Source organism: Phodopus roborovskii, unplaced genomic scaffold (assembly GCF_943737965.1).
Source record: "Phodopus roborovskii unplaced genomic scaffold, PHOROB, whole genome shotgun sequence".
NCBI classification, from domain to species: Eukaryota; Metazoa; Chordata; class Mammalia; order Rodentia; family Cricetidae; genus Phodopus; species Phodopus roborovskii.
In genome coordinates, this window is record NW_026126588.1 from 3,882,988 (window position 1) to 3,906,713 (window position 23,726).

The window sequence follows — 23,726 nt, forward strand, 5'->3', positions numbered from 1 at the left end:
TTGATTACTAGTACACCAAACTTGGAGTATATTATTGGAGGCTTAATTATTTTATTTGTATTTTATCCACTGTTTTTACTGAAATGACACTATATGTTTTTATCACATGAGACAATATAGTGATATATATATATATTGTGGAATGTTAAATATAGCTTAAACAAATATGCTGCTTCCCTATCATTAATTATTATTGTTATATTTTTGGTGATCATGTAACCTTTACATTTTATATTATTCAAGAATCTTTAACCATGGCCAATTTGCTGTACAAACTGTCTGAAAATGTATTTCTCTTACCTGATAGTTCCATATCCCTGTGAGAATATATTATTTTTTCTGTGTAATGAATTGTACAATTATGCCACCATAACTGAAGCTTTCAGTGAGAAAATGACAATACACACAAGTGGCTGACTATAGAATGTTGTAATAGATACATGGAGAGAAACAGTGATCTTAAAATGAAAAATTATTAATTCTGGTACAAATAATTTCTGATTTAGGAGAAATCCGATGTAGAATGGTAACCTTGACTTTGAAATATCCTACATTTAATAGTTTTAATAAGATAAAGAATTGTTTAAATATTCAAGAGGAAAACTCCTAGAATTTCCATACATGAATTATCTCATACATGCACGATTATGAGGTTAATCACAACTCATTTCTGCATACTTTGGAAAGGATGCAGAGAAGTATGCAGCCCATGAAAACCATGATGTACAAATGCTGATTTAAAATGTAAAACAATGATGACAGAAAAATATTGAAAGGCAAAACTATCAACCTAGAATTCCATACTGAAATACCTTTCAGAAACAAAAGAACAGATATTTTGAGGAAAATGGGAACTAAACAAACCTTTACTAGCAATTTGCACTTTAAGCTGTGTTAAATTAGATGGAGAAATAAGACTGAGGAGTAACCCTACCTGGATTTATGCTTTACTGTAAAGCTACAATAACCAAGCCAGGGAAATACTGTAAACCTCAAAGACAAGTCAGTGAAACAGTTGGAAGCCCTGGGGAAAAAAAAAAATTCCCTCTAGATATGCAGCCATCTGACTTACATCAAAGTAGCTACAGTTCCAGAGTGACTGGAAAGCCACGCATAAAAACTGAGTGTGTTGGGGCTGGAGAGATTACCCAGTGCTCAGGGGACCCAGGTTGGATTCTCAGCACCCACATGGCAGCTCACAAAGGTCTGTAATTTCAGTTCTTAGGGATCCATCGTCCTTCTGGCCTTGGAGGACACTGCATGCATATGACACACAGACAGACAAATATGCAGGCAAAACCCACATGTGCCTAATTAAAAAAAGAAACCCTGAATGTGGCTTCAGCTTATATATTATATTGTATAAACTACTCTGCCGAAGGAAACGAGACTATCTTCATGACCTGGAAGCAGGAAAAGGATAAATTAGACTGTACCAGAAATTCAACTTATGTTCACTAAAAGACACTATTAAGGGGAATGTGTAGTGGTGCATACCTGTCTTTTCAGCACCTGAGAGGCTGAGGTAGGAGGATTATAAGGTTAGTATGGGCTATAAAGTTAACCCCTGCCTTTAAAAGGATACCGTGAAGCCCATCATCAGGAAAGTCACAAACTGTGAGAAAGGAATTGTAAAGGTGCACCTGGCAGCAGACCTGTACCGAGGATTATACAGAACTCTTACAAATTGTACCACCGTCTCCCTATGTATATAAAATTCCTTGCCAGTAAACATCTTTAGAATGGCTAAAGTAAAGCCAGTGCTAACAGCAGGCAGAGAGAAAGATCAGGGGAAGGCAGGGGGAGGGAGGGGAAGAGGGGCCCCGCAGGATGGTAAAGAGATGATCAGATGGATATAATATGGGCATAGTAAAAGGTCCGCTGTATTTACAGACTGGCAAGTGCATGCCAATCAAGACTGTAGACACAGTGTCCTATATACTAGAATTCTCTTAACTTCTCCTTGTATAAAAGAAAAGTACCAGTAAATTGTTCATGCCTACTGTTGGAATGGAGGTGTGAGATTTTTTGAGCGCTTGTAAGAAAACTCCAAGAGACCAAGAAAAGAGTCTTGTGACCTCCATTTCTTTAAAAATATCAAATTATTCTTGGATTATGCTTCTGTGGCCTTCCCAGGTGTAGGATAGGAGTGAGTTTACTTCACTGACCATAGGTGTTTGCTTGTATGCCTTTATGGAAAAGCATGTTTTGCCATGTGTGGCTTGCTCACCATGTGCAGTGTGCCCTTATGATTGTACACTTTACTGATGTGACTCCTCTTAACCCTCAGATATAAAGTGTCTGATGCTTTGAATAAAGCTGGCTATTGCACGAAACTTTATAAATTCCACCCCATTTATGAGCCCCATTCTCCTAGGTTCTACCAAAGTTGTTTCAAGTCTAACTAGATGGCACTGACTGTGGGTAACTATAAGCTGGCTTCTTAAGCTTTGAGCTGAGAGAAACACACACACACACACACACACACACACACACACACACACACACATTTCATATCTCAAAAAAAAAAAAAAACCCAAGCCCAAAATTATTTCTTTCTACTCTTTATCAAAAAAGAAAAATACCAAAACCAAAACACAAAAAATAAAACCCACCAACCTTTTTCCTCTTTCTCTGCTTGCTTTTAGTAGAGTCTTGTCCTGTACTCCCATTCCCCAGGGATCCAGACGTGGCTCTCCCAGAATGCTGTGATCCAGAAGAGGGAGCTGTTGGTGTAGGAGGCGGTGTGTTCTCAGGAGAGTCTGGGCAGGACTTCAAACAGGACCCCTGCACAGACATATGGCTTTGAAATGAACTGATCAGACCTCCTAGCAATACATTATCTTTACTGCCTTTTGTGTTTAATACTACTTATAGTTTAAAATTTCCTTATTTTCCCATAGAAATGGATGTCTTTCCCCTAAAGTTCTAGTCATGATAATTTTTTACCTAATTATTCAGACAAAAATATTACTTCTACTGCCTCTAAAAAAAACCTGCTAACTTTGTTGGATAGCATGGAATTTTTGCTTGTATTTTAAGTTTCCAAGTTTCCAAAGGAATCTCTAAACTGTCCCCAAACTGGACAGCTTTAGACACTGTGTGTCAGTGGCTACCAGCATTTCCCTATAGCTCAAAATCTTCATTTTAGGATCACTGAGTCTTCCCGTTTGTCCTGTATGCAATGCTCCCTTTCCTTCCTAAACATTGCTCTTTTCTTTATTTTGATTATAAACCTGTATTTATTTCATCTCAAATATTTGAAGAACTTTATTCCCATGCTCAATTACTCTAACTTCTTTGAGCCAGTTATCATAGACAAAATCCCCTTCTTAACTCCCTTCACACATGCTCACTGGGTGAATGACATCCTGTAGGATGGTGTTAGGAAACATAGGTTCTTGCAATCGCAGATAAATGCCTGGGTGGCCACGTATGGCCTTGACCCTACATACAGCACAGCGATCACCTAGGCTACTAACCACTTCTGGCCTTCTGAGAAGAAAATAGGTTGCACATCTCTTCCTTTGAAGAGACACTGTGTGTTCAGCATTCCTGATTTTTTTTTTTTTTTGTGAAGTGTTTTTTGTGAAGGAGAAGGACCTCTGTGCTACAAACAGGGTGGTGTCTTAATGCTAGAACAAAAAGTTTTCTTGTCATATAATAATACTGGCTTCTAAGAAATTTACAGGTATGAAAGCTCTCTAAGTCATTTTCCTATAAAGTCTCATCCACACTTTCCTCATTCTATTCATCACTCTAACCATGCACTCCATGGATCAACCATTCTGTGTAATACAGTAAAAGAAATGATAGATTTTGCAGATCCCTTGCTGAAATTCTGGTACTGGTATCAACAGTATTTCCTTGATCAGACTGTCTGGAGACACTACCAAATAAAAACAGTAAAGCTAATTTTAGTTGAGTATCCTTTGCCCAAAATGCTTAGGATCAGTTTTGTTTCAGATTTTAAATTTTTAAAGAAATATTTCAGAATATTTGTGTAGCTCCAAGAGATCTTATTAATACATGTGTAAACCATATGCTGAAAAAAGATCTAGAAAATGTAACCATTACCAGTGCTATTACATCTGATGGTCTAGTGTGAGGAACCCAAGCTTCACCAGCCTGGTTCCTGCTGTGGTTAGTGTTTAAGGATGATGCCCCCTCAGATAAGATGAACCCAATCAACCTGGTGACTGATTACAATACATTGGCACTGATGTCAGGATCTTCTAAAGACATCTCTTTGAATTTATCATCCTTCAGCTGAGATCCCAAACTAGTCTTTGATAATTCTCAGTAGTCTGTAACAATATACAATCCCAGGCTTTAAAACTTTTTTTAAATGGGACTTCCTGTTAATTCTCTTTAATGAGTTTTTAGTTTCATCAGAGTTACTCACTTCCATCCCTTGCACAATTATTCTTTAGATGCCTCTGAGGCCCAGAATGTTCTTTCTCACCAGTTTCCATACCTTCAACATTTTGATATCCATGTGCATGCACACACACATGAGATTTATTTTAATTCTCTAGGTGGCTCATTGGAAGTCAGTATAATACACTAGCTTGGCTTCTGTGCTTATTCACGGATTTGCTTGTTTGTTTTACAAATCATTCAATCTCCCTTAACCTAGCTACTATCATTCTCCAGATGCCCCTCTGGCCCATATTTGGCACAATCCTTCATGTTGGCTGCTGATTTGCAATGCTGATGAGTGAGAATTCTGCCTTAGCATAGAATTATCTCTGTGTTTTATCAGATAATAAAGGACAGGAAGGGAGACAGTCTCTATGAATGTCTACTTTGACTACCAGTCACAGGGGAGGGTGGGTGGATGTCGGGCCAGGAAAAAGCTTGAGGCCAACACTGACAGTCTGTCGGGATGCTCTCTGAGACTTATGTTCCCACCTCCCAGATTGCCCAGGAAACCCAGTACACATAGGACATTTTTTTTTTTCAACTGCTTTTTAGCTGGGAAAAGCGCCTGTGGTTGTTGAGTAGTTGCCCAGGGTGGCTCGGCCACCCTGGAGAACCAAAAAAGAGGAATGGGGATGTTGGGGGTGCTTTCTGAGACTTGAAGCAATCACTTGAATGCTAAGGAAAAACTAGGTTGTTATGTTCACAGTAAATTTCCTCAATTAGAAATGTTACAACAAATTTGTCTGATGTTAATGGAAAGCACACTATACACATACTTATAAAGCATCAAAGACATTGCAAAGGGCGCTCTTTGACATCATAATTGGGGTTTGAAACATAAAGAAAATAAAGAGTGTTTAATCAACTAAGTAAGCTTTAGGAAGTTTTAAAGCATGGTGACTGATAATGATGTATGACCTTTTTAATGGGCATAAACATTTCAATCCCTACTTGGATTTCAAGCCAATCTGATTCTCCAAGGGCTACAAAAAGAAGTTGACTTCTGGCTTGTTACTAAGATGTTCTATTGGCAGATATCATAGTACAGGTCCTAAGCATTGTAGTGAAGTATACACAACTTGGGGTCCATGGTAACTAACAGAACAGGCTAATAGAATGGCTTCAGGGGCCTCTGAACAACCCAACATTACACTAAAAAAATGTGTACCCAGAAAGGGAGGTATATATATTTTTCTTTCTTCTTCAGACTTTCAAAAAGGTCCTTGGCATAAAGCAAATCACGATTGTGCTATTAAGTGGGTTTTGTTTTGTTCAGGTTATACATTCTGGCCAGCTTGATCTAAACTCACTTTGTAAGTACACACACAGATGTGAAGCTAATCTGTCTTCTTTCCTCTCTGGTTATTATTGTGAATGGTATGATACTGCTGCTTTTGTTATTAAGGAACTCAAATACTGACAAGTGCATTCAACATGTTCTGTTTCCTCTCTGGCTTTCAGGCACATTGTGCTAGTGGAGAGTATTTTAGAGACGAAAGTGGTGTAAAGGTTACACCCACAGGGACTTCCCAGGCCCTGCAGAAAAGGTCCTAGCAGCACAGATCAGATCAGATAAGAGGTGCCAATATTCAAACTGAGGATAGATGTCAATATAAATTGCTGCAGAGAAGAATCAGTAAATGATATCACAGGTTATGAGTAAATGTTAGGAATTATTACATGATAATACTACCTGCCTGACCCCAGCTCGTTCAGGGGTCTCTTGATTTCTTGCATGCTAGGCAAGAATTGTACCACTATAGCCCAACCCCAACTCTCATCATTTGAGCTACAAATAGCTTTCTCCATGATCATGTAATTACAGACACCAGTTATTCATTTCACGTGTCTCAAAGTGAGGCAGGTTCTGCAACCATCTGTCACTTAAGGACTAGGAAAGACAAGTATTCTTTAAAAAAGAATTAGTTTCTAATTTATTAAGTTTAATTATTTCATTTGATTTATTATTTAAAAAAAAAGGTATTCTTTTTTAAAAATGGGGTCCAGGGTGAATAGAGTCATCATGTCAAGTGGATCCTCAGGGCTTGCACAGGAAATGCTCCCTCATCATTTGTGGGAATGGTCACTCACTGCATTAAGAGTCTCTGAGTAAAGCTAGGTACTCTAAACAACATTTCCCAACAAGAACTAATGCAAACATGCAACAAATGCACAGCTGTGCTCCCCTCAGACTCTCTGATACTCACCTCAGCAGAGTTGTGATACTGAATGAAGGTTGCAGAAATGGCATGGCTCAAGGGGTCCCCTGCCTTCGAAACCATATCCTGTCTTACAAGAAGTGCCAGGTCCACTAGCTGAAGAACAGAGTGACAAATACACAGTGACATGGCTGGGAATGGTCATTAATGCCACAGAAGAGGCAATCAGTAACACTCAGCAGGTCATTGATATTAATACTGTCTGCCATCCATTTTGGACATAAGCACAGCCTCTCACTGACTGGTGGTGGGACCAGTTCACAATCACAAATGACGTGTTTAATTTTGTAAGGGAGTAGCTTCCAAACTTCATTTCGTTATCAACAGTGGGACATTTTAAATAGGGATTTCTGGACTGTGAGGCCTGGGATCCCAGGCTAGCCTAGGGGTTTCCATTTTCAAAATGGGCTAACAGGAGGCCGATCCTGTGGCCTAGAGACCATACCCAGGGCAGACTGTTGGAAAGCAGCAGTCTGCTGACCCCACCCCCTGACGATGGGTGGGACATGCACGGCCATCTCATCCTTATATCACTCATCACGGGGCTGCGTAGGGGACTCAGTTTCCCTGTTAAAGCAAGCGTGCCCCTCTTTTCCTCTTCCTCTTCTGCTTTCTCTCTCTCCTGCTTTCGGCTGGCCACCAGCTACTTCCCTCTGCCTCTCTCCCCCTCTCTCCTCTTCTGTTCCCGGTGCCTCTATGTCTCTTCCCTTCTCCCTCACTCCCCTTTCTAAATAAACTCCTCGTTTAAGCTCTATCTGCCTGGAGTGTTTTTCCCTCCTGCTATGGAACCCGCTATGCTCTCCCATGCGGTCTCTTACTTTGGGACCCCACTGACCTGGGACCCTCACTCGGGACTACCCTCCACCCCCCTTCCTGGCACCTGGAGTGCCATGACCCTATACCCACATATCTTCAGAGATAAAAGGGGCCACAGACTTTGACAGCCACTTGGTTCCAATAGCAGAAACATGCTCTTTAAAAAGTTTGTTGAGGATGTAAGATATCAACATCATGAAAAAATGCCCGCTCCATATATAGTTAGGATAAAGTTGAAGGAACGGACGTTTTTATTAACTCATCAAGAATTTCATTCATGCCAGCAGCGTATTGAGCTAAGATCCACTCCCAACTCTTCTAATTCCTCGCAGATCTACCCCATCCTCCTCCTCTTTTGTTTTAATAGCCCAGTGCAGTTTGTGCTGACTGTATACTCCTGGGAGTGGGGGCCACCCATGGGAGCACAGCTAACCTACCAGGGGACAAACTTAAAGAAAACTCTCCCTTCTCTCCCTTAGAAGCCGTCACTGTCAAAACTCCTTGGGTAGGAGTGGTGCATGTGAGCTGGAAGTGAGATGGGATGGAGACTAGATTAGGGTTGTGCAGGTATAGAAACAGTATTCTTACAACAACAACAACAACAACAACAACAACAACAACAAAACTTACAGCCCTGAGAACTAGCGATACAAAGGAACAAAACTGAACTAAATTCTAGAATATGATGTATTTTAGGAGAAAATTTATGCTGTCCTCATCCAGCTAGAGTGGCAGGTGGAATAAAGGACTGACCATGGACCCAGGGAGAGGCGATCAGCAGGAGCTGACAGTTCAGATTCTTACCTGTGCCACTGTTTCATACGCTAAATATGCCAGAATTTCCATAGCTATAACATTGGGCTTTATCTCCATACTGCCGCAGTCCAGCCAATCTCGAAATTTGGAAGCTTTTTTGGCTATTAATTAAAAAGAAAGTAAAAGTTTTAATTTTTAATGTTTTAGCCTTTGAACGACTGTCAGAAATTGGAAATACTTCTCCTGAAAACTGCACAGAAGAAATAACACCCATAGAAACAATGCTCAGGAAGTTCTCTTAATATCTACATCTTTTTTTTTTTTTTCTTTTTTCTTTTTTTCTGTCTCAAGAAATCCAAGTTGGAAACCCTGGTTAAGAAGCAATGCAATGGTTGCATTCCACAAATCCCTTATGTCTTGGATCTTGTATGCCTCTACATCACACCCTCTCACCTTTAGTCTCTCTACGGTGGAGAACATGGTACATCATACCCTCTAGTCTCTCGATGGTGGATGGCATGGTACACCACACCTTCCCACCATTGTATTTCTCTAGAATATGTTACCACTGAAAGCTACTTTCTCCATGCAACTCTATTCTTACAGACATACAATTCTGGAAGGAAAAGCTGTGATGAAGGCATACAGAGAAAGAAACTGCATTTCCAATCCTTCTCAAAATGTACCTACTCCTAAAAATAGGCTCAAAACTGTGAGAATTAAACAAGCCATTGCTGGCCTGAGAGAACCTGTCCTGTCTTTGCTGACTATGGATATGTTCAAATTCTTAGACCCGACTCTCCAAACCAAACTTACTGCAACCTGCCCTTGTCAGCAGGGAAGCGAGCTGGCCTTGAGTCTAGTCCCTGTGTCCTTTCGTCACCCTTCATTCACACCAACCCTGACCACCTGGGACAAAGGCAGACTTCTTGCACCATTTATGGAAATAACCACATATATTTCTTGTATTCATAGATTTCTCAGACCACAGTCTGAGCTCTTTGTTGGTAGAGAATATGCCTGCAGTCCCTGGGTACCAATCGTATCATGCAGATACGGAACCAAGCAGCACATAACCTTTCATTAAATACCTGTAATTGGCTGGGTGGTGGCGCACACCTTTAATCCCAGCACTCAGGACGCAGAGGCAGCTGGATCTCTGTGAGTTTGAGGGCAGCCTGGTCTACAGAGTGAGTTTTAGGATAGCCAGGGCTACATAGAGAGACCCTGTCTTCAAACACACACACACACACACACCAAAAAACCCCAAACAAACAAAACTCCTCACCACCAAACATAGTAATTGTCCAAGTACTAAGTGGAGTAGAACTGGCATAGGGCCTTGCTTAGACATTACTAGCTAGTCATTTAGAGGGGAAAAGGTGGGTTACCCTTTTGACTACTTTGGCCTTGCTGATCTCTCAAAGTCTTCACGTGGAACATGATGTTTAGCTCTAGTCGGGATCTCATGCATTCCACATACAGGGGAGTTTTCTTTTAAATAAATCACAGAAGACATGAAGTCCCGCTTTTGAAGAACATGTCCAAAGCTGTCAACTGTGGCAGAATTATGATAATCCTCCTTAAAGCTATCTCTCTAAAGTAACCGCTCTTCACACACAGACAGGCAGCATTCCATCTAACTAGCAAGCTGGAACGGCTCACAGAGCTTGTTCAGCATCTGTGGAGTTAAGAGGCAGCAGTTTGGCAAGATCAATAAAATGGACCTTATCCCCACCTCCCTCTGACAGAGCATTAGGAATGCAGACATGCGCACGAGACTGCTTTGAGCAAATGGTCTTAGAGGTAAGAAAGGATCAGTATTAGTTTTGAGCCACACCTCCACCCTCAGTGATAGAACTGGTGGTGTCTCTGTAAGCACTCAGAATGTAGAAATGTAAGCACCCATTGCATTCCCAGAAAGTAAATTACCTGTGCTAACAGACTCACCATATCTATAACTAATTCCCAAAAGATTATTTATATATATTATATATAATATATATGTAAAATATATTATATATAATATATATATTATACATATATATATATATATTTGTTCCTTTGTTTGTTTTGTTCTTTTGTGGTCTTTGAGACAGGGTCTCTCTGTGTAGCCCTGGCTGTCCTGGAACTCACTCTGTAGACCAGGCTGGCCTTAAACTCACAGATCTGCTTGCCTCTGCTTCAGGCGTGCTAGGATTAAAGGCATGCACCACCACACAGCAAATCTAGAGTCCAGTCTTTACTATGATTTAATATCTGTCTGTGTAGGGTATGGGAGTCATTCGTACATGTGTCACAGTGTGCATGTGGAGGTCACCCAGTGTGTAAAGCACCAGTGATTCCAGGGACTGCCATGAACAGATAGTTAATCAGGCACATGGCAGGCCGAGGTTCCCAAGTCCTTGTAATTCATCAGAAGAAGCAGACTGCAAAGAGCCCAATGCCATGCCTGCCCAGGGCTGCCTTCTGGATGTGCTGGAATGAGTCCTCTCAGCTTTGGTATTTCTGTCATAGAGAACAGGTTCTTCCAACCAGGGCTCATAATGAGGCTCCCACGGATACTATGTGAGCAAATATTTTTAATGCCAGAATTCTTCTTCCCCACAGAAAAGAAAATTATACATTAATATACTGCTTAATCTGTAATTTCATCAGAAGGAGAAAATATTAAGTTTCATCTACTATAGTTTTTTGTGCTCACTTCAACAAAAGAAAAGAAAAAACAGAGTCTAATTTTCAAATGAAGATGCATTTCCAGACTAAGGCCATTGGTTTTAGTGTGTAGCAGCACTCTATTTCTCCTTGTGAATTCAGTTTAAAATATGATTTAAAAAATAGTTCAACTGCACTAAATGCTACTTTATGAGCTGGAGATTTATGCTTATAAAATACTTGAATGCCGTATTTAAACCCCAAAATTACCATACAAAACCCTCTCATTTGCTGAAATTGCCATGATCTGAAGTGTCATTTACTTAATGCTTTACAGATGTCTGATGCCAAGTTGTTAGTCAGATTGGAAAATATATTTTGGTAGAAAAAAAAATCTTCCAAAACATGTTTTCTTATATTTTACTGGTGTTTGCATGGGGCATCGCTATTTGAAATGTGTCATTTATTTGCACTTCATGATCTAAAATGCTGTTCTCATTTTCTTTTTCCAAATCAAATACATGGTTATCGTGACCACACAATTGCTTTTCATTTAAAGACATCATTGTTTCTATGACTTCTCAGATCAGGGTCATGTGCACCTTTGTCATAATTTTAAATGGACTTTTCATTGCACTTTCTCTTTGACCTTTAGCCCAACAACTTTAGTCACCACTGGGCTGTTGCTACACAATCTAACCCACTGTTAGGGTCGTCAGTACTTTTCAGCAACTGCTGCTCAGTGATGGGAAGGCACTGACTTTACTGCTGCTACTCCTGTGGTGACAGCACTGACTCATGACACTGGCTAGCACGTAGGGCATGCGACAGTAGAAGGTTAAGGACAATATGAAACGCACTATTGAGATGTTACTTTGCGGTAACGTCAGAGTGCACAAAGGGAGTTTAGGATTTAGAAATAATATTGGGAGCTTTTAAATGCCATGACTATTAATGATCATGATGGGCCAGTACAGTCAGCAATACTAGTAAACATGACTAAGAGATTGGGAAGTGAAATAAGAATGGTAAGAAAAAAGTAACTGATCTGACGAAAGTCTGTATGAATGATTCCATTGCTCTCTGTGTATGCATATGCTCTCAAATCTCCTGACAAGATTGACTGAATAACAGTAGAACATGGCACAATCTTCAGGCTTCTCCAGGGCAGACGCTGTTTCTGTAACAAATTCTAAGGCTGCATCACATATTGAATACATCAGTTTCCAAGGGACAATCTAGGATGTCTGTAAGTGAAGTTAAATGTGTACTTACAGAAGCTCAGCTGTCGGCTTTCACAGAATTCTGCATATTGAGCTGAATCCATAGTTCGAGTCTGCCTTTCTGCTCTCTAAAGGGGGGGAAAAATAAATAAATAAAAAAGAAAAGAAAAAAGTCACAAAAACCAAGTTTTTAAAGAAAACAGACTCAACATACATTTCCATAGTAGAAACTTAGATTTCATGTACCATGTTCTATACTTTAATCAAGAAAGCAGTGAAGTATGGTGACAGACATGTAATATACTGTATAACCATGACAAGCAATCAATCAGAGCTGTGTTGGGGCTGGAGCCATCTCTGTAGTAGAGAGTGTGTGGCTGGGACCCCCGTTTGGTTCCCAGCACCCACATCTGGTGGCTCACAACCACCTGTAACTCTAGTTCCACAGGATCCAAGGCCCTCTTCTGGTTTCCATCGACACTGTATTCATGACACACACACACACACACACACACACACACACACACACACACACACACGTGTAATTGAATATAAACGACAAATATTACAGAGTAAAAAAATAGCAGTTGCAAACTTATTTCTTTTGGAGATAAAGCTTATAGTAATTTCTGTTCCTTTGTTCTTGAAGCTAAAACTCAAGGACTTAATGACTTAGCCAACACACATCTAACGATTTCTATTTATCCCATCCTTTGAAAAGAGAAGCGGACTGTGCAGGGAGGACAAAGCAGACATCAAAACCATCTCTACCCTCCGTTGTCCCTCTGCTTTACGGTTGTGATGTGGCAACATTAAAACAGGAGTTAACGCCTGAAACCCATACATTCCCCTCAGAGCACAGTGCCAGAGCTAACAAAGTCAACCTCTCTCCTCAGTTACAAAGAAAATAAGGAGAAAGGTAAACACAACACAACTCCTTTCATCTGAGTCCATGGATGATTCACAGCTTGGGCTAGCTGCACTCGTGGCTTTTTTGATTTGGTCCAGCAGATGTTTGCTCCTACATTGTTTCACAGAGGTAGCATAATTATACTTCACCCACAGTTTGGTGGCAAAGGCTACGACCACTTCCGCTTTCTTGGTAAGGGGAGCAGGTTGGGATGAGGCAGCCTGGTGCTTCTTGGAAGGGACATCTAACCAGCAAAGGGAAAACATACCCTGGGATTTATTTATTTATTTATTTATTTTTTTCTGCAGTGGAAGGACCTTCTGCAAATGTTCTTTCTCATAGCTGTGGGTGCATTCAAGAACAATGTTTCTAACGGTCACGGTACTTTTCCTTCCTTGTCTGATTTGAGATGAATAGTGAGTACACAGCCTTGTCACCTGAAGTACTATTCGGTGTAGAAAAGATGGAAAAGCTGGAGTGAGGAAGGACTGAGCCCCCTAGTGGGTGGGGCCCTTGAAAGCCTTGTTCTTGATTCCTCCTCCCCCTTCTTCTCCTTCTGACCCCCTTTCTTCCTTCCTTTACTTTTTCTCCAACCAAATATCCTCACCAACGTGTGAACACAAATCCAGACTTCTGCTTGTCACTTTAGAGCATACACAAACAAGTATTATACACAGGGTGGCATGTACATACCACACACACACACACACACACACACACACACACACACACACACACATACACACACAAGTCTACAGCCAACAACTTAGGATGTTGGTTCTCAGACATCTTCCCTCTTTAGTTTAGGATAGCATCCTTTGGACCTTCTGCACACAGTTCAGGCTGGCTTGCCCAGGAGGACCTTCCAGGGATTTGCCTGTTGCCGTCTCCCAATCTACCCATCCTGCCCTTGCTCAGGTCACTGGCACATACCACCAGGCCCAGAGTTGTACCTGGGTATTTGTCCTCAGGCTTGCATGGCAGTAATTTACCAAATGACCTATCTCTCTAGCCACTGGCCTCTTATGTTAATATGGCTGATAGGACTCAGTAAGTGTTCGACAATGGAAAACAAAAAGCAAACAAGTAAGTGCTTAGATTGTGAACAAATCCAGTGGGTTACTGATGTGCTTATTTGCAAAGGTCCTGCCAGATGATGTCTTTAATCCCAGCACTTGGGAGGCAAAGGCAGGCGGATCTCTGTGAGTTTGAGGTCACCCTGGTCTACAGAATGAGTTCCAGGACAGCCAGGGGTACACAGAGAAACCCTGTCTCAGAAAAAAATCCTCACACTGATATTATGTATTTAGGGAGGTTGTGTGTTTGTTTGTGTGTATGGTTACAGTGAGAACCTCTCAGGTGTGTTCATGTGTGTGCATGTATGTGCTCTTACAGTGAGAATCTCTCAGGTTTGAAAGTTTAGGTTCTAGAAAAATACCTGACACACAGTAAATAAGCAATGGATATTCTGAATGAATATCCTTTTACTCAACAGGGTGGGTAATGTTAGTAGCTCTCAGTAACTATGACTCCCACTCTGTCTGTTTGCTACCCTAAACCAGCCACCACATTCCCAAACACAGGACTAGACAGAAAGCACTTAGACAAAGACACACAGTCCTAAGGGAATTCCTAATACCTTTCTTCTACTGTGTTGGGCAACCAAGATCTGGCTTTGGTATACAGGCTAAGATAGGTGGTCTACAATTAGGAATTTTAGCCTTCTAAAGTGAGGAGAACTTATTCTGAAAGATTACGGTTGCAAGGTGGCAGCTGGGAGATTCTGTCTTGCAAAGTTACCATCTGAGGCCATTTGGAAGAAGCTGGCCTTAAGGCACTCACCAGACACCATTTATCAGAGCCTCACACACAGGAAGCACTCAGTGCAGGGCACTGACTGCAGTGAAGATGTATCAGCATGGTGTGTTAGAGCTGACAGCAGCTTAATGTGCATCTTGTTCAAGCCTCTTCATTGTATAGACAAGAAAGCTGAGGTTAGAAGAGATGCCATTTTCCAGAAGTCTGTGTATTTGCATTACCAAAGCTTTTTCTAGACTACATAACATGTTTTACTCCAATATTCTTGTGGGATGGTCTATGATCAGGAATTTAAAGAATTGTGACCATATTGTATGAATTCCAGATAGGGCCAGCAGATTTTAAAATGAAGTTCTATTGAAGAGAATCAAGAGACTATCCATATAGTAAATAACGATGGTTCTTGTTTTCTGTAGTACCCTAATTCCACTTTCCCCTGCTTCCCTTCAGACGCCTGTGCATTCTACAGTGTACACTGATGGGCCTCTTCCAATCTGGGTACCAAAGGACTGTCTGGGGAAAACCCCAGCTGAATACAACAGCCTGGTCATGATGACAATGTCTCCTCTACACAGAGAATATGACCTCTGAGACCAAAAGTGAAGACAACAGAGACACAGCTACATGTGTTGGCACATGTGTTTCCTAGAAAGTGACCTGTGTGCAGTGACTCTGAGAACCATGGCAGGAAATGTGTTCCCTTCATGTTCTGGCTTCTTCTGAACAAAGTGCCAAGCTGCCAGACTAATTTTAAAATCATGTCTCTAAAAGGGAGTTCTCCAGTTGAACTGATCATATAATATGATCTCAAAACTGGAATTTAAAAAAAGTCTGTATTGCCCAGGAATGCTCACACATGCCTATGATCTAAGTGCTTGTGAGGCTGAGGCAGGAGGATCACAAATTTGAGAACAGTAAGATCCTCTCTCAAAAAGTAAGCAAGTAAGCAACTACCCACTCCTCACCAAAGCAAACCAAAGCTTCATGTTTTTTTAGAATATTAGAAGCACAAATCCCCAAAGTGGGAATGGATGAACAATGGTTGCTGGCTCATGGGCCGTCTCAGTGACACAATGCTCTTTTTAGCTCAGACAACCACATGAGTACAAGGACATCTGTAGATGACTCAGCCTCCATATTCTCAAGGCCAGTTCCACATATGACCTGATTTCCTTGGTTATCAAACAACCCTGACCTCTAACACACTCACTTTTCCTCCAATTAAAGCTTTTGGTATTATTATACAACAAAATAAGAGCCTATTTGGGAAGTACTGCCTTTGAAGTTTATTATTGCTAGAGTGTTCTAAGCACTTGTCTCTCTCTCTCTCTCTCTCTCTCTCTCTCTCTCTCTCTCTCTCTCTCTCTCTCTCTCTCTTAAGGTAAGAGGGAATGGCTATGTTACTAGCCACCCATCTCACTACCAAGAAGTTTCAGCCTGTCCTGGTAATTGTATAATGAACTGTGAAGGCAGATTCCCATGCTAGATAGGGTCATTTTCTGGAGCCTACCTAAATTCAAACAGGAAAGGAAATATCTGCATCTAAGCGGTACTAGAATTGTTTTTTCATTAGCTTGAATTAACAAATTCTCAGTCCTTTAGTGACAAGTTGCTGGTGTCTTTGAAAAGCACCTTGGGCAGCAACAGTCACTACTTGCCACAGCCTACAGCATCTGGGTGACTCATGTGGCATGCAGCTCTATGCATGTTCCCCACGTGCTTTCCCTGAAGTGTGCTCAAAGGTTACAGAAACTATGTGCTGGCATATCTCCTGGAAGCTTCTCAACACACATGATGTCTATTTTTCTTGAGTAACTCAGTCACAGAACATAGCTTTAAAACCCAAGTACAAGTTTATCTGTTGTTTCTATTCCAAAAAGACATGTTTTAAAAAACTCTTATTTTAATCCCCCTTAGAATTTTCACCACTAAAAGTAAAGCCCCTTCTGAATGGAAAAGTATTATGTTCTTGGTTCTTTCCCTTACACTGGAGCAGAAACAGATGACAAACTTGAAAACCTCAACTGGAGTGGCAGCACTCAACACGGCAACACACGGACAATCTGTTTGTCAATATGTGTGTTCACTGTATGTGTGCAGAAGGACACAGCAGTAAAGCACACCCAATCCTGAAGAAACCCACTTTCATCCGTATGTAAGGTAACGTCTGACAGGCAGGCATGCTTATCTCAGGAACTGCAGGAAAACCTAGGAACTCTAGTACATGTGTGCACTGTTGTGCATGTATGCGTGCATACACACACACACACACACACACACACACACACACACACACATGCATTCTGCCTGCTGAATCAGCTTGTAATTGAGTAGGTTAATTTCCATTTCAGAAGAGACTCCCTTAAAACACATGGCAAGAGTTCCTTTTTCTCTTCCCAGAGCACTCATCTCTCTGCAAGGCAACTGATTCCATCCACAGGTTTTCCCTCTCACAGCCTATCCTGGTAACAACTACTTTATATAAAAACAGAGAAAAGGAAAAGGAATGCCATGGTATATGGAAGGACCCCTCTTTGTCCACAGCTCTGACTCCTAAGCTAAAGCAAGTGCCCGGCTGACACTTCAAGTACAAGTGGCTACCCACCACCCTTCCCAATATAACCTGATCTGGCCCTGGGCCATCCTACTTAGGCACATACAGTTCTTGAATTACAACGAGAAAAACATGCTTCTTTTTGTTGTGTGCTTGTTTATACTGTTTGGAATCACTGTCTCACATGTAGACAATGCTAGCCTGGAACACCTGTCTGTGCCTCTAGGGTGCAGGAATTATAGTAATGTACTGCCATGTCCAGTAATTAAAATAATTAAATAAATTAAATAAAAATGATGTATATAGATAGATAAATACAAATACAAACAAGATTTTTAGAAGGAAATCTTTCCTTTTGAACTATTTTTTCTTGATTTACAGAAGCCATAAAACACACACACACAGATTATGGTAACACTTAGGGAAACAATTCATATTCTTGAAAGATACTGTCCTGAAACAAAAAGTTGACTTATTTGACCCACAATTTTCACAGAATACAGTGTACATCCTATTTTATAGCCTGTTTAAAAAAAAAAAAAAAAGCAGGTTCTAGTGGCATTAATTTTTTGCCCAGAATGGCATTTATGATATAGTAATTTTGGTGTGAAAGGCATTAAGAATGAATTAGAGTATCATACGAAGTTTCCTGAAGAACAGCTGTGGACTCAAGGGCATCCAGAGATCCAGAAGGAATTCTGAATGGAGTAAATGAGTGACTGAGAAACACTCAAGAGGATTTGTCACATTAGCACACAGCCACGTTGTGTCAGTTGGATTTTCTTTTACAACTTTGGTCTATGCCTATGGATCAAAAAATATTAATTCATGTGACTAAAGGATTTTTATCTTTTCTATGTATTTTTTAGCTATGAATAATGGTCCTAAACTAGACTGTGAAAAACACAGTCATTAAAAAAGGATGTATTTGAAATGCCTGTTTGAAGCATTTCAAATTAGATATACAGTGAAATAATTCTTTTTGGGGGGGATCAAAGGACCTCTTTTAAAAAAAAAAAAGAAAAACAACAACAACTTAAGTCTACAACTTGGTTGTAACCACGTTTAGTGTCAGCATTAGTTTTTACTCTGCTCCCGAAGTTGTAGCATGATGTGCAACAACCAAGGGGACAAAATAAAATTCATGCAAATATTTGTCCAAAGCAGCTCTTTAAAGAGATGACAGCAGAGTGGTCCCTTTTCTGAATGAGGACACTGTAGCATCTATTTGTGTTTTTTTCTTTTCTTAGGTGGGGGTGTGCTTATCAAGAAGTATGACTCCTGGCTAAGATATGGGAGAGGTCTTTCTGGTAATACTCCTGAAGGTTCTCAGAGGTTTATGGACTACCCCGATGGGCTGTCATGGCTACCTCTGGTGAGGGAAACATAAAAAGGACATCACTCTGCATTTTTGGTTTCTGTAGGTAAAACATTAGCAAGCTCTTTCCAGGCTGGGTTGACTGAGAACAAATTTTCACACATAACAACGTGCACAGTCGGTGAGTTGGGCTTTACTGCTGTGGTCTGAGAGGCTGACACTTTCAGATCTCATCAGTTCAGCATAGTTCTTATCACAACCCTCATTTAAAAACAGGGCTACCAGATCACAGTAAGTCTGAACTACACAGGCTTTAAGCACTCAAAAAGAAGTCTAGGCATAATTGCTCCTGCCTGTAATGCTAGCATTCAGGATGCTGAGGCAAAAAAGACTATAATAAATGTGAGGCCATCCTGGGCTATGTGGTGAGTTTCATGTTAACCTGGGCTACCAAATAAGACACTGTCTCACTAAACAAATCACAAACATAATACTACACAAAAATAACTACAACCATAAAACAAAACAAACTACCAAAGCCAGAACATAAAACAGCTTCCTGCCCTTCCACCCTACAATATCAAAAAGAGAGAACTATAAATAGAAGGCTAATAAAGCCTATTGCATTATGAGCCACTGAAGAAATGAAGTCACCAGCATACGGACACTTCTCCAGGCAATGTACTACAGAGGACTTTAGAAGCAAAACAAAGCAAGTTAAACTGTTTCACCCCCATGGGAACATTAGCCATTTTGAAGCTAAACTTTCCCTCCTCACAATCAGCTGAGATGGAGCCCTGAGTCAGAGATGAGTGAACGGAGCCAGCTGTAAGGATGAGTCAGCACAGAACAAAGCGAGAAAATCATCATCTGATATGTCAAGACTTCCTCACAGGGACAAAGAGACATCGGCAGATTTCACCAGATGTGACTACCGTGAGAACAGAAACATTAGCATAAGAATCCAAAGTACTTTTGCATCACATCCAATAAAATAAATAAATAAAATTCCCAAATACTTAACAGAAAAAACACAAATCTTCACATGATCAGGAAAATCAGCATTTGCAATACCATTTTAAACACTTATCTTAAAACTAGACACCTATTTCAAGACACTGGTGTGGGGGTGTTCCTGTGAGTGCACATACATGTGCATATATATGGTGTCTCTTCCCCACACACCGTGTACCATTTCCTTCTTTGGGACAGGTCTCTGTCTCACTGTCCTGGAGCTCACCAAGGAGGCTAGGTAGGCTGAGAAAGCCCCAGTGGTTCTCTCTCGTCTCTGCCCTCTCAGCACTGGGATCCAAAACTACCCCTCTTTTCATGGGGAGGGGAAAACACTTAGGCCCTCCCATTGCTAGGCAAGAGCATCACCAATTAAGCGCTGTCCTCAGATCTCAGGACAGTTTGCAGAAAGTCGTGCTTGGATAACTGGGAGTGTGAAGCCTTCTGATGGGAAAGTCTTCCAGACTCATGTTCTAAAGGAGCCCTGACTGTTTTTAGAGACATTCTAGGTATTTCCAGAAGCCCGGGCACAATGCTCGCCTCTGAGGCTTCAAAGAATGCAGAACAGCAAAATCCTCTGGAATCATAAATGCAAAACCTGTAATTATGGTTATTTAACAAAATGGGTTCTGTTAAGATATTTGATGATGAAATCCCCATTCTCTTAGATGTCAGTGCCCAAACTGTATTCAACTTTTACTTATGAGTAAATGTATTATAACTGTTATTTGATTAAATGTCAGTGGCCATTAGGCCCGGCTCTTAGGGAAGGAGGCTTAACCACGGCATGCCCAGAGGGTGTGGAATGGATTACCAAGAGAAATGGAGACAGGAGGATTGTTTTAGTAACTTGGCAACAGTGACGCAACATTTCACCTTCAATAAAGTAACCACGGAAGGTTTAACGAAGCAAGAACAGCTCTGGCAGGGAAAGGAAGAGGTGACCAGAGGTGGGAAGAGGGTGAAGTTAAATGAGCAGGGTCACAGCGCGCACAGCAGCTGAATTTGATTCACTGTCTTATGTTTATGATCTCAATGACCGTGCCACCGAGCACGGACAGCTTTTGTCATTTCTCTTCTGCACTTGAAGACCCTAATGCTCCCTGGCTCTCTCTGGCTTTCAATACAGAACTATTTTGAAATAATTTTAGATTTACAGAAAAATTACAAAAATAGTACAAAATTTCTACACACTTCTCACCCCGCACCACTATCCCAAATGTGCACTATTAGCTACTTTTCTATTGCTGTGATAAAACATAACCAAAAGATACTTAAGGGAGGAATAGTGTCTTTTGGCTCAGGGGCTGGAGTTTGTAATGGCAGACACAGCACACTGGCAGGAACAGGAAGCTGGTTGCATCTCATCTGCACAAAGGAAGCAGAGAGCAAGAACTACAAATGAATCAAGGCTGACCTCAAAGCCCGCCCCTAGTGATGTACTTGCTCCAAGGCTCCGTCTCCTCAAGGTTCTGTAACCTTTCTAAGCAGCATCAGTAATGGGAGAACAATTCAAACACATGAGTCTATGGGAGACATTTCTCACTCAAATCACCACACATACCTTAGCTGATCTTGTGAGTTATGCAGAATAAAATCAGGTTAGTGCTTACATGAGAGCTTCTTTTTATCAAGACACTTTGCTAGAAAGCATTATATCCTACTGTAAAACCAGTGATCAGGCTACTAGGCTACCCGTTTCTAGAATATTCCTTGCTCAGCCAAGATATTTTCTCTGATCAATGAAAATCACCTAGAACCCATTGAAATTCATATCCCATATTGCAACTGTAGAGGCTTAGAAGACTTGCAACAGTCTTAGAAAATTACACCTGAAAAATTTCTTTAATGGCTCCAGTAAGAAACTAGCTTTTGTTTTTGCAGAACGGAAAATGCTCAAATCTGAGCAACATATAGTTTTAATAAGACCTAAAAGTGTAATGTAAATGAGCATATAGTATAATAAAAAATAGAGAGATGTGTTGTTTAACTCTCTCTCTCTCTCTCTCTCTCTCTCTCTCTCTCTCTCTCTCACACACACACACAGAGTCATTTACTAAAACTACAGATTACATTTCCAGAGGAAATTTCTGAAGGGATGGTAAAATTGTTAGGTATTCTAGTAAGTCAATGTCACATACTCTGTAAATTGTGTTTTTGGTCCCAGCACAATGAAATGAGGACTATCTGCCGTGTCACATCAGGTATCCCACACATCCAGTGGAGTGAGCATGCCCTATTACTTTGCATACTCTCCTTTGCATAGTGTTCGCTAGAGGAGATAGAAAAAAATGTAGCCCAGATGGTACTTATTTTCTGTAGCACAGATTTTAATTTCACAAGTAGCAGGGTGGATATTTTGATTAACAAAAAAACCCAATAAAAATAAAGACCTAAAATCAAATCCATTCCTCTATTTTCTTCCGGAACTGAAGAGGCAGGAAACTCAGTAATAAATACTGGATGATTTCTTCAGCCTTTTGATGTTATTGCGTCTTCAGGAACAAAACTTCTCAAATTAACATCTCTCAGGCAGAGACACATTAAGATATTAACACTCGTCCTGTGGTTATGATTGTTCTTTGAAAATCAGAGCCCACGACAAAGTATTCCTTCAGTATAAAAGTAGACTTAATTTGTCAATTATCTGAGAAAGCATTGCCTAAACGGGGGTGGGGGGTCAACGTCCTGGATGAAGGTGATGTGGAGTGTGGGAATGGATGTGAGGGTACAGGTAGAAAACTCTGGTGGCTGTCGTGAGACCTTCTACAGCTTGCTCCACACCCTAAGCATGACGAGACTGCAAAGCAGCAAAGAAGTATCTGCTCCTAGATGTTAGCACAGCAAAGCGTGTCTCACAACTTGACAACCCATAAGCTCACTTCCCCAAATCAATTAGGAATGGAGAGAGTCACTGATTCCCTTGTGACAGGCAACACTGGATTTAATCACTGGTAGGCATTTGGGAACCACTTACCTTCCCCAACTGCACATTTCTGATTTAAAATTAAACCAGGTCTACCTTAAAATATGACTTATTTTCTACTAGTTGAGAGCATTAAGAAAACAACCTACATTTAATGTAACCCCAAATTATAGTTGCTTAGAGAGAAGTTCATCTTCCCTCACATAATGAACGCTGGTGATAACCTTCAGGCTTACATAACCACATGCTGAGGTCACCAGGGCCTCAGTCTCCTCCAGCAATGGCTTTGACAGTTTGGGCTGTGGCCTTGTCTCTGTGATTCATGCTGGCTTTCCAGTCTCCACATTCAGATGAAGAGGAAGACAATGCACTCCTCATCCTTATAGAAACTACAGGGAAGTCCTATGGAGTATTTATACCAACACTTCATTGGTCATGACTAAATTTTGTGACCAAATGCAACTGGAGGTAAGAAGAAAAATATAGCAGCTTGTCCCTATGGTAAAATAACCAGCTACCAGTTTGGATTTTAGAATCCAGGAAGAACATGAACCCTGGGTGGCAGGCAGCTGTCTCTGTCATGGTATGTGACTGAGGAACAAACGCATTAATTTCATGTGACCCAAACCACTGATTTCCAAACTATTTTTTATAGTCATAAAGATCTGTAGTTGCGTCTCAAATGAAAACATTGCTCATCAAAGTTTTAAAAATGTAAGTTTACATATTTTTAAACTTTGTGGCGTTTTCTTAGGGGATGAGGGAAGGGTCACAGCAGACAAACAGCATCATCAGCACTGTCCTATCTAGAAGATTAAGAAGCATGAGAACTACTCAAGGAAGGTTAGTGACTGAGAAACGAGGAGTTCACAGACTCTGCCACTTTTCATTTATGTGTATTAGCATGAATGCTCCCTGGCAGGGGGAACCGTTTCTCTTGACCTGTTCTATTCTAGCCCTTCACTAGAAGCCTAGACAAAGCTAAAGGAAGCCCGTCAATTCCAATTTCATCAAAGAGATTTTTATTTTGAGGAAGTCTATAAGGAAAAAAACATATATTATGACATTCAAGATATATTTGCAAACGACAAGGCA

General features: G+C 40.7%; 1 protein-coding gene across 1 annotated transcript in view; it reads right to left on the bottom strand.

Annotated features, from left to right (window-relative positions):
- Positions 1–23,726, bottom strand: part of Supt3h (SPT3 homolog, SAGA and STAGA complex component) — a 320,819-nt gene that overhangs the window by 66,117 nt on the left and 230,976 nt on the right. The window contains exons 7-10 of the mRNA XM_051204228.1: positions 12,147–12,222; positions 8,265–8,377; positions 6,633–6,740; positions 2,620–2,787 (exon numbers count right to left, since the gene is read on the bottom strand). Of these exons, the coding sequence (XP_051060185.1) occupies positions 2,620–2,787; positions 6,633–6,740; positions 8,265–8,377; positions 12,147–12,222 (465 nt within the window). The remainder of the gene's footprint in view (positions 1–2,619; positions 2,788–6,632; positions 6,741–8,264; positions 8,378–12,146; positions 12,223–23,726) is intronic.